We start from the raw sequence: 16,877 nt of genomic DNA on the forward strand, positions 1-16,877 counted from the left end.
TATAACCCGGGTGGTAAAGGTTTTAAAAGGTTTAAATTGTAACGATTTAACCGGTATTTTTAAGAATTTACGTAATAATAATTTACAAATCCTAAACGCGTTGGTATACGGTATTTGTAATTATTATAATATTTTTCGTTATTAACCCCAAATACAACGTTGGTTAAAAAAGTTAATAATTTAAATACCTTTATTCAATTTATTTGTATTATTTATATTAATAATATTAATTAGTGTTAATAGGAATAAAGTAATCGTTACGATCGGTAGAAATAATATAACAAATAAAACGGTATTTTTATGCATGCTATTTATCGTTCTGTAACTATTTACAATCCTGCAAAGATCCGTTAAAATCTCTGCTACGTGTTCTAAGATTACGTGTCACCACACGTGATCTACCCACACGCATGTCTGCCCGCGAACAAATAGCAGGTGTATATATAAATATGTTTATAAGTAAATCTGTTGATTTTGTACGTTATTTTGCAATTCGTAAGTCCACTTTTATTTATAAATAAATCCACAATTACATATATCCGAAATGGGGTTATTAAATTATTTGTTATTTTATTAATACCAAGAATTACGAGTCGTAGGCTAAACGAGTACAATTATCTTTTATCACGTGTAAATTTAATAACACTTAAATAGCAGCGGACAGCCCGCAGGGCTGGGTTTTGTTAAACTTTAGGCTAGCGCTACGTAAACGCTGTAGGAATACTGCTTATAAAAGGGGCTCCTAGAATTTAAGGGTCGCAGGTAAATTTAAATTCCCTAAGAATTAGCTTATAATCCTAACACGAAGTGTTCCTAATACTATCGTGGATTATTATATGTTATTATTTCCGCCCTGTTATTATTAATATAGCTTCTCCTGCAATTTCTTCCCTTCAGGCGGGCGGCAAACTGCTTTTTGTAAAGGATGATGAATTTGCCCAGACTACCTAGGTATAACGTCTTCCTACAAGCTGAGAGGATCCTGGGCTCAATTCTCGCCATAACAACCGCTACATCTACATCGTGCCAAGACTTGCAACCAGAAAGTGATTATTATTCATCAAGGCTTACTTTTCTTTTGTGTTGTTATGTGGGTTGGTCTTCCCGAGCATTATATGCCTTCATACCAAGATGTTCTTACGGGCCGGCAATCTCGGGTCCGTGACAACTTAACCTTGGTCGGAAGCCAGAGATCGTGGAGGCTAAGTTTAGTTTACATTGTGCAGGTAACCTTAGAAACTCCGAGGTACTTTTAAGCATTAGGTACAGTGTTACTTTCGTCCTGGGTTATATCCGCAAATTTTGTAATGATGGTGGCGCGGATGTTGACATGGCTACCGAACACATTAAAAAGAAAGGAACTACGGGGCCAAAATGCCATTAATTTAAACTAGTAGCTACTGAGATCCTGTGCGTTCTCATTGCTATTTAAGAATTGCAAATAATGCTGAAGGATATATACAACCAGCACTGGAACCTCTCATGATGGTACTATTCGCCTTCAGAGATTGGGATATAGAATTTTGCAGAGCGTGAAATGCCACGGGCTCTCCAGGCCGAGGGTATCCCAACAGGGCTTACTTGTAAATATCCTCAAATTGGTCGTCACCAATCGTAGCGCACTAGTTACCCGAAGTGGGAGGGTAAATAGGTTTTCCGCCGCTGCCGGGCGCCGGCGGCCGAGGAAGTGGCTGAGGGATAGGTGTAGTGTTAGGTGGCGGCATCGGCCAGGAGGCTGGTCCAATTCTTTTTCTCCTTGATGACGACGATGATCGCTTCGCGAAAGCTACTCTCTATTCCATCCCGAGACCTTGCAGTAGTGATTTCTTTCGCCTCGAGTACTGTGTTTTGATGAAGGCGAGATCTTACGGGATTGAGTTTTTTTGTCGCGGTGTAAATGATTCACTCCAGGCGGCAGGGGCGTGCTGCGGCCTTGGCTCGAAATTAATGGAATAATCCTTGACTGCGGGGCTACAAAGAGCTTGAGGACTTCTGGTATCCTTACATCGACAGATTTTGGCTGTATTAGGGATTGCGGACCGACTAGTAATAGCCATGGACGACATGTGTATTATGGATTTTTTTCCTTTGTGTTTTACCACAGAGCCTGGATTGGATTGTAGAAGCTCCATTGGCCAACAAAGGGGTTGGGAAGACGCTTCGCCGAATAACCAAATCTGCCATTGTGAACGGGATCTTCAAGCAGACCCCGAGCTAGAGCTGGGGGTCAGTGAACGGGCAAATCTTCCCGAGTATCAGCGGAAAAATGCAAAGCGTTCCTGGAGGACCGCAGGTGCATTCCCTAAATGAGGCCGTTCCCCAAGGGCCTGCTATTTGGGCAACCCTAACTATAATGGCCCTCAGTATCGACACTGAGTGGAGTATGGAATCTGCCGTCTTCCTCTAGGTGGGAAAAGAAAAAGACTAGAAGGCTAACAACGTGCATTGCGTTCATTTTTACGTTGATGACACTGAAGATAGACCGGAGAAAAGCATCAAGATCAAGCTAGCTAGTGTTTCCTTTCACCTTTGTGTCAAAGAGGCTTGAAACAACAGCTGTCCGGATAGGGTATTGTTACCTTGTAAGACTAGGACCATCAGGAAGATTGGTCCAGGAAACAATTGGAAGTAGGTTCCGGGGAAGAATGGGCGCGTTCAACACTAATTTAAATGCCTTTATGCTGAAGACTAACATGTGGTTATAAATGAAAAGAACTTGAGATCCATCTCTAACAAGGATAAATCCTAGATGAAAAGATGGTTGCCTTTCCATTTTGTGGTTTCAGCATAGGAACCGGCCTCCCGGCTCGCTGTTGTCCAGCTATCCAGATTACGCTCCGGAAATTTCTCAAACGAGGCGGCATAAGTCGCGACACTATGGGCGACCAACTTCGTGTTCAGCTCCCAGGCAGTGACATTAACATTTCGCGTATCGTCGCAAAGCTGGTGGTAGCACTCGTCGTAGGCATCACCATCTTTGCCGCCAAACATCTTGCGCTCTTTCTTGGACTTGATGCCCTCGGCACCAGTGGCGATTCCTCCTGCGGGAATTCCCGCTCGAATGAAGCCATCGTAATCGCTCCGACCATCAAATGGAATGAGAGTGTAATTGAGACCATGCGATTGGTACCAGTCGATGTACAAGTCGCGGAGCTCTTCAGATCCAGTCGGATGGATGTCATTGGTCGCGTTGTAGACTTGATAAGCGAAGTTGGGGCTCGCAAGCATGTCGTAGTCCATAAATAGGCGGACCTTGAGGTTCTCCTTGGGAGAGAGGTTTGATGCGTAGTAACTGGAGCCAACAAGACCCTCCTCCTCTGCAGACCACCAAGCAAAGCGAACGCAATTGTTAACTTTGAACTTGGTGAGCTGCCTCGCAACCTCGAGAAGAGACAAGGTACCGGAGCCGTCGTCATTAATACCTGGGCCCGCTTCTACGCTATCGGAATGGGCTCCCAAGGCGACGCAATTATCCGGGTCGCCTTCTGCGGTCTGAGCGACGAGGTTGTTGGTGATGGCAGTGTTGACCCAGGATCGAATGTATGCAATTGCATCCACCTTGTCTCCGCTCTCTAGCTTCTCAATCAAGGGTTTCGCCTCGGCCAGACTGATTCCAAACGTGGCGACATGATCATCACTCGGGGATCCCAGAGTTCCTGAGATGTCGCCCTTTTCGTGGTTGTACACGATGGCGGCGGCAGCACCTGCTTTTCCTGCCAAGCTAGACTTGTCACCGAATGCGCAGGCTCCACGGCGAATCAAGGCAATGTTTCCTGCAACGCTTGATGGGTAATCCTTGTGAGAACATCCGTCGTTCTCGACGAGGACGATGTTTCCATGGACGGGTTCCCTATCCTTGGTTGGAGGCGTGAGGCTCATGGGCTTGGCGTCCTGGAAGACCTGGTCGCCCACGACCAAGCGGGATTCTTGGACCCAGCCAACATATGCAGGGAATGGCTGTTCCACAATGGTGTAATAGTCTCCCATGTCTGAGATGGCATCACGGATATACTTGAGGGTTCCAATATGGCCTACTCTGACTGTTAGTTTCTAATCGACCCAACTCATTTGTGCCAGGAAAGAATTTGAACAACTCGCCTTGGCTTCCAATGACCCGTGTCGGGCGGTTGTACTCGGGAAAGCTCAAATTCGCGATTGAATAAAGGTCTTGGGCGCCCTTGAGGAGCCTGTCGATGGAAATGCTCGACTGCAGGGCATCGCTGTCGACCAGGGGCTTCTTGTCTGATGTCAAGATAACTTGTTCATTGTTGTGCAGGAGCGGCTTTTGCGCAGATGAAGCATGTGCACCCCAAATGGATGATGCAGCTAGAGACTGCAAAGCGAGAATGCGTGGAGTTGCCATTTTGTGTCGGTTCGTGTCCTGTAGGCAGGCAATTTGTTTGTTGTTGTGAAGAACGAGCGCAATGAAACCTGGCGAGAGACGGAGCTCAAGATAAGGAGGGGGGACGACGCTAGTGCATTGATCGGCGGAAAGCAAGCCGAGGGTGGCTGGTGCAAAAGTAAGGTACTACGATAGGTAGGTAGGTACCTTACCTAGGAGGGTAGGTAAGCAAGCTAAGGTAGGCACGCAACAGGGAAGTCGAGTCACGTTCCACTGTGGATAAGGACCTGGAGGGTGGTCTCCGATTTAGCACAGCTGACTGATTAAACCAGGTAGAGTGGGTGATCAGCCTTGGAACAAACTAGCGCCTGGCTACCTACCTTATTTAAGCTTTTGAACCACACCAGAGTTAGAATGGAATTGAATAATCCTAGACTGGTTACCTACGACACTCAATCTCTTTAGAAATCGCACACTCATTAGTTGTCAGGGATATCTTAATATCTAACAGCAAACATCCAAGCTGCCCGCCTACCCAACTGGGTGTACTCGTATTATTGGTCATTTAGAAACCTTGCTTCTTGACCTGTTCCTTTGCAGCCGCAATGGTCTGCTGAGCATTGGGGTCTTTGAAACCACAACCCGTCTTGCCATTTTGTAGGGCAGCGACTTCGTTGGAGCAGACTCCCTTGTTATCCCCGTTTCCGGCGCAACATGCCGACTGGCAATCGGCGTTGTCAACGCAACCTCCTGTGATGAACTGCTGGCCGTTCCCTTGGCCGACGGACTTGGCGCCTGCGTTGTTTGGCTCGACCTTTGCGGTGACGGAGAGGGCCACTGATAATTATGAACTTTGTTAATGGAATGTCACGCTCGTCTTGTGCCAGCCCATTGGGCCTGTTTCTTTTGGTTTTGGTCGATTTATACGTACTCGCAAGGATAGCAGCAACAGCGGAAACGCGAACCATTTTGATAGGTATGTAAAAGTGAATGTGTGTGTGTGTGTGTGTGTGTGTGTGTGTGTGTGTGTGTGTGTGTGTGTGTGTGTGTGTGTGTGTGTGTGTGTGTGTGTGTGTGCGTGTGTGCGCGTGTGTTTAACTTGATTCAAAGACGCCTGGCCTGGTTAATGAGAAAGAAAGAAGGTTGGTTGGCTATCAAAGAGTGTGATTAAAAGAGCAAGTTCTAAAGATGGACACCGGGTCTCTAAAGTGAATAGTAAAAGTTGGAAAAGATGGGATGGGAGGAAAGAGAAGATTGGGAGAATAGGTCATCATGAAGACCTCCTTTTATAAATTTATAATAAGGCAGTTATCTCACCCCTTGTGGTCTCCGCTAAATCCACCACTTGGACAAAAAACAAGAGGGTCGAATGAGAATACGAATTTTTGGTGGTAATTGGCTACCTTGTGTAACATATTGAGTCGATCTTTCACCTATCGTGTGTCCTTTTAACATGGCCTATTAATTAATACTGTCGTCTGATTTACTATGTACTGTTTGGACGAAACGCACATGAGACCGGACGAAAGAAGATCGGTTCATAATATCGCCATGGATTTTGCAGTCGCTTCCGGGAACCCGTCAATCCATCTCAAACATGACGGCAGGAGAATCCCTACATACTTTGATACTGACATGGAAATTCCCGATAACTTTATATATATGCTTGTGCGAAAATCCCGTCGGGGATGATGCGGCATTCCATTCACGGATTCCACTGAGGTTGTCTCAAAGCCAACCAAACTTACGTTGATGAGGGGTTGTAGCGGGGGTACAAGGGGTTATTAACAGTGTATTCTACATAGGCCTTGCGTACAAAGTGGTCGATTGAGCGCGGGCTCATGTATCAATAGCCAAGTGGATGTGATTTCAGAGATGTGGAGTTTTACTCCAGTGCGACCTTGTCAGCATTAGGTCAGGGGTTGTAAGCATGGACGGTGTGGTCCTATGTGGTCCTATGTGTCTACCACTGGTTACTGGTGTTTTATCTGCTTCTAAATATCCCTGACAATCCTACGTCAAAAACCCCAGCTAAGCCTGTGACCTGTTTATCACGTTAAACTGTTCGGAAACTACCTCCTACCTATGCACCTACCCGCTGCCTACGTTACCTATCTCAGTATCACAAAGTACCGACATCTTCCTAGCCTATGCACGCTTCTGCCATCGCAGCCAGCATCCCACCAGCTCCTCTGGAGTCCGTTGTCCAACTCCGAAGCAGGTACATTGGCCTCTTTCAACCATAATCCGGTGCGTCTGGCTGCCATATTGACCCCCCTTGGCCAAGTCGGGGAGCGCCTCAGCAACACGCAACCTTGAGCTTTGTTCGGACTGCGGAGCGTCGAGAGCCAAGGCAAAGGTAGGCTCCTTCTTTCCACCGTCGGTAGACAGCCACAGTCTCTGGGCTTGCTCGCACCGCTTGAAGTGCTCGTCCAAAAAGTCTCGCCTGGTGAACGGGAGGTACAACTCGGCCGGCGACATATTGCTCGTGCTATCCAAGCCGCTCGCCTCCTCGCCCACCCATGCACAGCCTATGCAGCGCACTTGAACCTCAATCACGCCTAACTTCTTGTCCAGCCAAGGTAACAAGCAAGCCGTCATATGTCTGTACCCTTTCCAATGCCCATTCGTTCGACTCAGGCCTGATTCAGAACTATACCACGATATGCCCCATCGTGTAAGTTCATCGTGCAAGGCTGTGGACAGAGCAGACGCAGGAACCAGCACTGGCCTCTCGCTCTCTTGACCTGTTATTGGCTGTTCCAGCGGCCCGTAGAGACCCGGCAGTACGGCTATTTTGGGAAAGCTCTCTAGGTGCTTGTGGCTCAGCAATCCTCCATAGACTCCGCGGGCGTAGTTGAGAGAGCGGACGCGTGTTTCCGAGGCGGATTGCAGACAGTTGCCGCAGCAGCGAATGCATCCCAAGAGGAATACAAATCCACCCAAGCAGTTGTTGCAGATCATGCAGTTGCGAGTGCACAAGGTGGTGTACATCTCATCGAGGCCGATATAGAATCCCACGTTGGACCTGAGCAGTGCAAGCGTGATGTCGAATCCGCCGTATCTCACAATGTCTCGGTACTTGTGCAGTGAGTTGACCGAATTGCGCAGGCGTCGATTGACATGTCGCATCCTGAACAGCGACACCATGTCCAGCCGGTACAGCACCGAGTCTATCAGCTCTTGGGGAAGTCCATCTAATCCAAGACCAGAGCATGTGGTTTGCGCATCCGACAGACTGAGGAATTTCTCTTTAACACCAAGATGTGTAGTTTCGGAGAACCAGATGGCAGCGAGCCTGGCGTCTCTGTTTTCATATGTAATGGCCTTGATTACTGCATCTTCGTCGTCTTTGTCGAGTTTGAACTCTTCTTGTGACCATATCCCTCTCCGTATCATAACCGCGCGGTCGCTGGCGCTTGCTTTTGCGTAGTCCATAGTAAAATTCCGTTTTGTTTCCATGACGGCTGAAACTTGGTTGAGTAAGATAAAAGCCAAATAGAAATTGCACCCCTCAACTCAGCTCATCATTTGCTTGCATGTTCGGCATCTATCACCCGCATGGAAGCAGCTCAACAAGCTGACGCCACTAGACCCATTTCTGGCGGGGCGGGGCAAGTACTCTGTCAATCTGTATGGTGCTTCGTTCTTCACGTGTGATTCTCTTGGGAAGCACAAGGGTGCATGCAGATCGCCAGTTGTACAGAGTACAGGAAGAAAGGGTACCTGGTGGGGAGACGCAATTGATCTGCACATGCATCTTATCTTGTTTCTAGGTCTACGTACAAACTATACTAGACTAGTTCTAGTCCCATATCCAACTCACAATCCTAACCCATCCCTTACTTGGAGGTTCGGGCTGCTCTGGCTGCTGCTCTGCCTGTTCCAGAGCTTCTCCAACTGGTATATCCCGCAATCGCGCCATCTTTGTCTTCTTGGCAAATTTCCAAATAACATAAGCTGCCAGTACAAGAGGTATGTCAAGGTAACTCGACACGAATGAGTTGGCGTCCCATCTACCCTCTGTAAATACGGCAAAACCCCCTGTAAATAGGATGAGGATGCACATAAAGAGGGCAATCGGACTGCTGTAGACTGTGAGGATCAAACCAATGTCAGCTACAATTTGACGTGTATAGATAGTAAGCAGAAGAAATAAGAAAGCAAATCTCACCAGTCCATGAATTATGCCACGGCAGCCTCTTTTCATCTAACCCCTGGACCTTGAAAGCTTTCATCATGCGAATGTGGTTCAACAAAATGGCCGACCACGATATCAGTACGCCGGCGCTAGTCAGTGAAACGAACCAAAAGAAGACAGTGAGAGCCCCGTTTGATAGCGTCATGAAGCTCAGGAACATAAAGGCAGTGAAGAACAGCACGCAAACGTATGGCACTCCCCACGAGGTCGTGCGCAGAAACACTTTTGGGGCCTGACCCTTGAGCGCCAGGCCGAACAACACACGTGTCCCTGAAAGCAATGCCTGGTTTGAAGCTGACCAGGCCGAGGTGATGACGATGGCGTTGACCACGCTTGGGATTGCCGGGATGCCGGCGGCCTGTGCAGCGATAACAAAGGGCGATTGTGCCGCGGTGCCCGAGCCTTCGTTCAGCCTAGGGTCGTCGCTTCGCACCAACATGCCGACTATCAGAACCGCGACGAGGTAGAAAAGGACGACACGGGCAAAGACCCGCTTGCAGGCTCGTGGGATGGCGTGGCGGGGGTTGCGCGTCTCGGCGGCAGCCATTGCTAGGGACTCTACTCCGGCGAACGAGAAGACGGCACCAGTCATGACGGACCAGTAGCCCAGAAACTTGCCCCAGTCGCCCGAAGCAATGTACTCGACGAATGGCCCAGGATCCTGCCAGTGCGCAAAGCCTATGCGCGGCGTGCCGGGGACACCGCCCAGGTCGATTACCAGGCCCAGGATGACCAAGAAGACGACGAGCATGATTTTGAGTAGCGCAAAGACGAACTCAACTTCACCAAAGACGCGCACAAACGCGATGCCCACCAGAAAGGTGAGCACGATGAAGACCACGATAAAGACGGCAGGGCTTAAGTCGGTCCAGAACTGGAAGAGAACGCAGATGGCGGTGATCTCGCTAGGGATGGAAAGCACGTTGCCGTATACAATGTTCCAACCGATGGCGAATCCCAAAGCCGGGTCCACAAAGAGCTCAGCGTGACGAACGAAGGATCCCGTGACGGGTAGCAGTGCCGTCACCTCTCCCAAGGCGAACTGTACGGCACAGACAATGAGGCCAACCGTCGCGTAGCCAAGCAATGCCCCAGCCGGACCTCCATTTTGGATGGCTGATCCGAGACCCAAGAAAAGACCAGTCCCGATGGCGCCAGCTATACCCAGCATGGAAAGATGGCGCTGGGCTAAACCACGCTGCAACTGCTGGTTTTCCACTGCCGTGACAAAGTCGCCTCCATGTTCGTCTTGCGGGGGTGGATATGGTTCCTGTTCCCGGGATGTCAAGGCACCATAGGACAAGGTCGACTCTCGATTGCTGCTCGCGCCAGCCCGCGAGTGCAGAGACCCTGGAGGATCTGGAGATAACCAGCCGTGTTTTAGGGTGGTGTTGATTCCTGGCGACTCCGAGCCAGGAAACGGAAAAGCATCGTTTCTGCTGCCCATTGCGCCTTTGGTTACGCAGCAACTGCCTGGCCTATGGTGTTTTGAAATGGTAAAGCCAGAAGAATAAAGAAAATCACCAAACCACGATAAGCCCAGCACTTCGGGTTTGTGATTGTCCCATGGGCTTGGGACCCAGAAGGGGATTGTTAATGTTATAAAGACTCTACCTGATTCATGCAAATTGCAAAACGGATTTTTGGCTCTCTGTGTCTGCGCTGGTTCCTCTGACAAGGTAACATAATGATAAACGATGGTGCAATCGCTCACGTGGAGAGCACCCCACCTGAGAGGCATCGGTTTGTTTCCGTTTTCAGGTGATGGAAGTGCCCAAATTCTAATACGTGAGTAAGGTAAGTAAGAACCTAAGGTACATACTTTACCTACCTACCTGGGTAAGGTACCTAGACCGTATCTACTTCGATACTTACCACCATCTATCTTATCTACCTTACTAAATAAGCTGTCATTGGCAAGTTCGAATTGAGAACCCTTTATGCATAATAATGTTCAACCAAACAAAGGTCCAGACAGCAGATGCTTCGTAGCTTTTCTGAACCTTGCAAAATTATCCAAGATCTCCCAAAGGAGATTGAGGGAAACACTCAATGTAACTGTGGAGCGACAACGTAAACAACTTTGTCAAGATTGCATCCATACCCTGGTGGGTAGGCAGTTCGTAAACGAGATGAACAAAAGCAGTTTCTGGGGATTCAAGTCGTATCGCGGGCAGACGTATGATAACAAGCCCGTGTAGCCTACACCTAGGGATACCTCTACCGCACCTTACCTAAGGTTACCAAAGGTAACAAGGGTAAGTACCTACCTTACCTACCTAGGTATGCAGCCCCACTTCCCGTCGCCGGCCCCAAGGTGGTCATGGCGGCAGTGCCTTCGTCATCGCTCAGCTGCGGCAACTAATCAACCACGGGGCCAAGCAGTCGACAGCACCATATTCCTCTCAACAGCGGACAAAATCTACCAAAGCACAAAATCAAAGACACGCATAGAGACGGAGCGTTGCATATACGTCCAGAAAACGACCATCAAGCCAGCTGCCACAACCACCCGAAAAAGAAACCATCTCACACCTTGCGCCAACTTACCCCCCACGCCCCGCCCACAATGCGCCGCGTTTTCGGCTCCGCCCCGACCGCCCCAAAAGCTACCCTCGACGACTCGGTCACGGCGCTCGAATCCCGCCGCTCCAAGATCGAGGTTTCCATCAAGGCCAAGGAGAATGAGATTGCCGAACTGAACCGCCGGCGGGCGGCGACGCGGTCGGCCGCGGCACAAAACGCCCTCAAGACCAAGGCCCTGCGGATACTGAGGCGCATGAAGGAGGACGAGGCCCAGATGAACAATGTGCAGTCGCAGATCGACAACCTGCAGAAGATGCAGGACATGCAGGGCACGCTCAAGAACAGCGCCGTCATGGTCGACACCATGCGCCAGACGCAAAAGGAGCTCAAGAAGCAATACGGAAAGTTCGACATCGACAAGATCGAAAAGATGCAGGATGAGATGGCCGACCTGCTCGACATGAGCAACGAGATCCAGGAGAGTTTGAGCAGAGGCTACGATGTTGGGGAGGACATTGACGAGGCCGATCTCGAAGCCGAGCTGGACGCCATCGGGGAAGAGGTCGAGTTTGAAAGGGAAATGGGCATCGGTGGCGCCGTACCCTCGTTTCTGGAAGACGAAGTGCCTGACTTTATTGACGAGCCACCTGTGGTTGAGAAGAAGGTCCAGGAAGCTGCGAGGTAGTTAGTGGCTGTCGACTATTGTCTGAGAGGGAAAACTCGTTTGGTTCAACGTCCACCGGCTGAAGATGAATGTGATTGAAGGGAAGAAACTACCTACCTAGGTACTCTTATTCCCGGGCGTCAGGAGTTTGGTTATCACGGGGGTCTGGCTTATTTATATAGCGAAGGAGACAAGGTGTATCACAGCTTAACACCATAGTGGATCAAGTTCAATGATGCTACCATGCAAGCTTCTTTCTGTGTGTTTTCGCTCATTCAATACAAGTTTTATTACAAATACAATTTCGGGTCAAAATCCTCTCTACATCTCGAAAGCCAGTTCCGCCATGCAATGCGAACACAAAACAAGGGACTTGAAAACAAAATAATAATCGTTAATCATCCGAGAAAAAACACCAAAGAACCTCGCGACACATTAACTTCGAGCCGCAAAAAGACTAGTCACCTACTCCACAGTGGCCCAGAATCGACTCGCCTCCTCCAGCTCCGGATCCCCATTACAAAAGTCCCATCCCACAATGACGCTTGTCTGACTGCAGCAAATAATCCTCCGCACATCAAACTGGAGCTTGAATATACGCACTGGAGTACGTTCATCTGCGACGGCTTGGTTTTGGCGCCCTCCAACGGCGACAGGAAGGACGGGGTGCGCGGGCGCCATGCTAGGCGCTGGTGGAGGTCCTGCCGGTGGTGCACCGTTGGTTGCTGACGACACTGCCGCCGCTGCTGTTTCTGCCGGCGATCCTGTAGAAGAGCTCACCGTAGCAGGGATGTCCATGGGTGGCAGTCCTGTATCGTCTGCCGGCATAGACGGCCGGCCAGACGGCAAAACAGTTGGTGCCGAGTTGCTACTGGCCGCCTGGGGCCTTGAGGATGCCGCCGATGGCCCTACACTACCACCACCATCGGCAGCCCTTGCGGCGTTGCTGACCGCCCTCAGGCTATGCATATTTTCACGTTGCGCCCGAGCCTGAGCCAGCTGCGCCCTCACCACCGCGGTGCTGACAGCTTGGCGCATCTGACTACGCACCATCGGGTTTGGTTCTCTGTCGATAGCCGCCTGCAACTGAGGCTGGAGTGTCACCATGGCTGGGAAGTTGCTCAAAGCCTGCTGCAGTGCGTATACACCCTGTGGAACGGTGACGTCGATCATGTGCGTCAACGAGCGCGCCGACGAGCTCGAGAGCGAAGTTGCATGTGGTGATGTCGTGTGGCTGGGAGCAAGGTACTGCGCTCCACCAGTCGCGTCTTGACCGTTTACTACTTCTGCTGCACCATTAAGAGTGACCTCGGCTGACGGCCCCCTGTGGAATTCTGGCATTGAGCGAGTCGGCTCATCCCTTTCTGACACCTGTTGCGAACGAGTCGGGGTTGTGCCCTCTGGAACCCGCGGCCTCGCGGGTCTTCTGTGCGAGTGGCCCGCCATCGCCGACCCAGATGCTGCAGATCCAGCCGCAGCAGCGTCGGCTGATTCCGGCTGCCGCTGAGCTCTCAACCTGTGAAGCGCCAGTTCCGCCCCCGACAACCCAGAACCATCAACGGGACGCGCAAGCCCACCTGATCCTCGTCCCGGGTAATCTGCAGGGTCACCTGTCGGCCGCGATGCCGCAGCTAGTGCCGCCTCTTCTTGTCTAAGATGATGCTGTTTGTACCACTTTCCTTCTTTATTGCGTCTCCAAACGATGATGCTTTCATCGTAGGACCCCGACACTATCCGTGCGTATTTGCCCCCACCACCGCCAGGAGGTAGTTTTGCGCCATATGCTGTGAGCTCCTCCGGCATGCCGCTCCCATGGTTTCTTGTCCTCCCCCTTGTCTGTGTTAACAACGTACCTGCCCGGACTGCAGCGCTGAACTTCTTGTCCATGCGCCTCGCCTCTTCGGCATCCTCGTAATCGCTATATGGGAGGTCTGCGAAGCCGGCCTGCACCGTCCTTACCAGGTCTGTGTGCCCGCGTAGACTCGCTACCTCCAGTCCTGTTCGGCTATCGAAAACCTTGATCGCGTTGTCGTTGCTACCGCTCACGATGCGCTTACCATCATATTGAACACAGGCAATTCCTTTGGCATGGCCAATGTATGTGCACCTGCAGTGTTGTGTCGGCCAGTCCCAGATCTTGAGGTTTCGGTCCCCGGAGGCAGACACGACTTCGTTGCCGAATATTTGCAGAGCATTTACAGCAGCCCCATGACCTTTAAGTGCGCCGATCATCGAATAAGGCGGTTTGATGGCTAGGTTGTCGATGCCGTCATATTGTGTATGTTGACTTTGGATGACTTGACCAACGCCGTACACGGCATCAGTCTCCCCATAACCTGCCTCGCCAGGCCCAATGGGTCGTCTGTTGAACACCTTGATGGTCTTGTCCTTTGAGCAAGTAACAAGGATTCGTTTGTCGAACTTGACATTGAGCACCGACTCGTGATGCGCACACTTAAGCCGCTGTATCATCTCACCGGTTGAAAACTTCCAGATGATCACGTCTGAATCGCTGCTGCCCGTAACGATGATATCCTCGTCTGGTTCAGAATCGAACTGGAGGCACAGCACGGATCCCTTGTGACCGACAAGCGGCGACCTGACGAGCCTCCGCGTGTACATGTCCCATATTCGAACCGTCTTATCCCTGCTGCCGCTGACCAAGTATTCCGAGTTGAACTGAAGGCTGTAGATGCACTCCTTGTGTCCTTCTTCGGGGTGGTTTGGATGTGGAAACTGAAAGTTGATAAATTTACCACTCTCCCAGTTCTGTTCTAGCCGGTGTCGAGTTGCATACATGTATTTCCAGTTGAGTCTGTACCTGTTCGAATTTGTATGCCAGTTCCAGAGAGTCGTCTTGGGCAGGTTCGTTTCAGCTGGAATGATTTCTGGCAAAGACTCGGGCTTGATGTCGCTCGTTTCCCGGGAGAGCGCCGTCCTTGGGGTATGTGCGGGCTCCTTGCCTTTCCCCTTCGAGTCGCTAGTGAAGCCGTTCACGTTCAGTGCGCTGATCCCTGGCGTGACACATGTCCTCGTACTTGATGAACCAGAGCCGGTACCGAAAATGCTTGAACCGCTCATCGCAACATCGTCCAGCATGGGGTAATCGTCGCGACTGTCCTCGGTTGTTGATCTTGTAGGGCTCGTGATGGCACGCTTCTTATGTGTGTGTCCGTCTTCGGACGACCGCAACCTGTGTAGCGGCCCATTCAAAGAGCTCCCAGACAAGGCCGCCGCGTTGACCTTGTCTTCCCAGAGATCGATTTCCGATTTTATTGTCTTCCATCCTTCACGGTAGTAGATGCGCTCCCAAAGCTTCCCATCTGAGGCGAGGTTATGCCAGGCTCGACATGCTTTGGCTAGATTGATGAGAGACAGTGGATCGAGATAGCCCAGTATCTTGAGGCAGATCTCGGCCGGGAGATACATGATGAAGTCGATATAAAGTCGCGGGTTGAGACGCTGGACGATTTCAGCAACAACGCTCGTGGGGAGCTCATCTAGGAGCGCGAGAGTAAGCTCTGCGCGGTGTAGTAGGATGGAGTGGTAAGAGTTAGTTGATGTCAAACGAGCTAACGAGTTGGGGGAGAGGCGCCGGCTGGAAGCAGGCGCGGAAGCCAAGCGCGCCGCCACAAAAGCAAAAGTTGAGGGTGGATGTTACCTACCAGTCTTGTTGGCGATGGAAAGGTCCGACATGTGTTGCAGTAAAAGATCCGACACGGGGGTTCTGTTACTTGAGTGGGACTTGTAGAACGAGGTCGAGACCAAGGTATTGAGAGGGGCCTCGCTGTAGCCCTCATCGGCCGAATTCATTATAGCGAAAACGGTCGAGTGAGGCAAGTCGATGTTTGTATGGCTTAGCCAGGGGAACACGAGAGTGCAGCAGAGAGGCGCACTGCCCTCTTGGGGGTGTATCTCTCCTCGATGTGACGGTGACGGCGGTGACTGGGAGGTACCCTTTCAAGTTGGGTATAGAGCGCTCGTGTTGTGGATCGAGGTGGACCGGACCGTTGTGGCAGGTTGTAACGTGAATTGCGTCTTTGTCTTCGGGCTCACCAAAACTCGGGTGCACGATATTGTGTAGATATGTACAGGATCAAAAGGTGTCTGTCGCATGCAGCTGCAGCGGCGCCCAAGAGATCAAGGTGTGTAGGGTTTCTGATGAAACGAATATACTTGGTTGGTAATAGCGCGTCGGGTTGTCCGGCCTTTCTTCTGAAGGTTGTAATGACGCGAGGGTGGCTTGGATTGTGGGATTGGGTGTGGGTTGGCCTGGTTGGGGCGACTGGGATATCTCGGTAGTGGACGGTACAGTTTGTGTCGAGCCAGGCCACTTTGCACCAGGTTGTACTCCTCCCTCTGTAGTCTGTACTGTATTCCAGGGACTATCCAGGATTTCAAGGCTTTCAATGCAATGTGGGCATTGAAAATTGCGTAGCGGAGCGTGGTTACCTGCGCCTTGACGTGACCGCCCCAAAGAAGTCGGGCTGGGCTGCCAAGGCGTCCAGCTACTTCAAGCAAGCGCAGCCCTCCTACCAGGCGAGGCAGGCAGTGTTTGGTTGGTGGGGTGAGCGCCCCGATGGTTCGCCGCCCGATTATGTAAGCAAAGTTGCCAGCCCAGCCCAAGCCAAGGTTGGTTGACCGTTGAGCCTTTTGGTGTTCAACATTTGATGAGGGGATCATCACGCCATTACTCTAATACCACAATAGCAGTAAGATACCTAGGTAGCCATTAAAAATTCATATATTATCGAAAACTCTCCGCGTCATTCCCACTGTAACAATTTTGTTGGTAATTTCGAGCGACTTGGTAACAGACGGACTGGCTATTCTGCGGTCCCTACTTGACCTCTTTTCCACATAAACATCGATCTATCTGCGCAAATCTGCGCAGATATTAGCTAGCGGAACCGACGACGAAGAAGATAATTCATGATGCATTTTATTACCTCTAAGCACCTAAAAATAACAGCATTCGAGCAGAGACTCTGGATAATGGGAATTTTTAGGTGGTGGTGGGGCGGGCTGAGCCTTGATTTCTTTCCCGCCATCAAGTTTATTCCCCCTTGTCACCCGCAGGAAAGGGACCCAATGCCATCATGCATCGGCTGCAGTACATCTCCTCTTAATGATCCATTTACTAC

At 50.6% G+C, this 16,877-nt stretch overlaps 5 protein-coding genes across 5 annotated transcripts; 1 reads left to right on the forward strand and 4 right to left on the reverse strand.

Moving 5' to 3' along the window:
- Positions 1-2,745: 2,745 nt before the first annotated feature.
- PgNI_11897 (uncharacterized protein) lies at positions 2,746-4,363 on the reverse strand (the record flags this gene model as incomplete). Its single annotated transcript, XM_031131855.1, has 2 exons — positions 2,746-4,036; positions 4,092-4,363. 2 exons carry the CDS (start codon positions 4,361-4,363, stop codon positions 2,746-2,748), a joined length of 1,563 nt encoding a protein of 520 aa, XP_030977196.1.
- Positions 4,364-4,907: 544 nt separating this feature from the next.
- Positions 4,908-5,310, reverse strand: PgNI_11898 (uncharacterized protein; the record flags this gene model as incomplete). Its single annotated transcript, XM_031131856.1, has 2 exons — positions 4,908-5,179; positions 5,274-5,310. The coding sequence occupies 2 exons, from the start codon at positions 5,308-5,310 to the stop codon at positions 4,908-4,910; spliced, it is 309 nt and encodes a 102-aa protein (XP_030977202.1).
- A 1,035-nt stretch (positions 5,311-6,345) lies between these two features.
- PgNI_11899 (uncharacterized protein) lies at positions 6,346-10,196 on the reverse strand. The gene is made up of 3 exons (XM_031131857.1): positions 8,517-10,196; positions 8,189-8,437; positions 6,346-7,809 (listed from the first exon to the last, which is right to left on the reverse strand). The coding sequence occupies exons 1-3, from the start codon at positions 9,988-9,990 to the stop codon at positions 6,491-6,493; spliced, it is 3,042 nt and encodes a 1,013-aa protein (XP_030977263.1). The 5' UTR covers positions 9,991-10,196; the 3' UTR covers positions 6,346-6,490.
- Positions 10,197-11,112: 916 nt separating this feature from the next.
- PgNI_11900 (uncharacterized protein) lies at positions 11,113-11,754 on the forward strand (the record flags this gene model as incomplete). The annotated part of the gene is made up of 1 exon (XM_031131858.1): positions 11,113-11,754. The coding sequence occupies one exon, from the start codon at positions 11,113-11,115 to the stop codon at positions 11,752-11,754; it is 642 nt and encodes a 213-aa protein (XP_030977338.1).
- A 252-nt stretch (positions 11,755-12,006) lies between these two features.
- Positions 12,007-16,186, reverse strand: PgNI_11901 (uncharacterized protein). The gene is made up of 2 exons (XM_031131859.1): positions 15,399-16,186; positions 12,007-15,254 (listed from the first exon to the last, which is right to left on the reverse strand). Exons 1-2 carry the CDS (start codon positions 15,544-15,546, stop codon positions 12,199-12,201), a joined length of 3,204 nt encoding a protein of 1,067 aa, XP_030977339.1. The 5' UTR covers positions 15,547-16,186; the 3' UTR covers positions 12,007-12,198.
- Between the last annotated feature and the right edge of the window lie 691 nt (positions 16,187-16,877).

This window comes from Pyricularia grisea (assembly GCF_004355905.1).
Source record: "Pyricularia grisea strain NI907 chromosome Unknown Pyricularia_grisea_NI907_Scaffold_8, whole genome shotgun sequence".
Lineage (NCBI taxonomy): Eukaryota > Fungi > Ascomycota > Sordariomycetes > Magnaporthales > Pyriculariaceae > Pyricularia > Pyricularia grisea.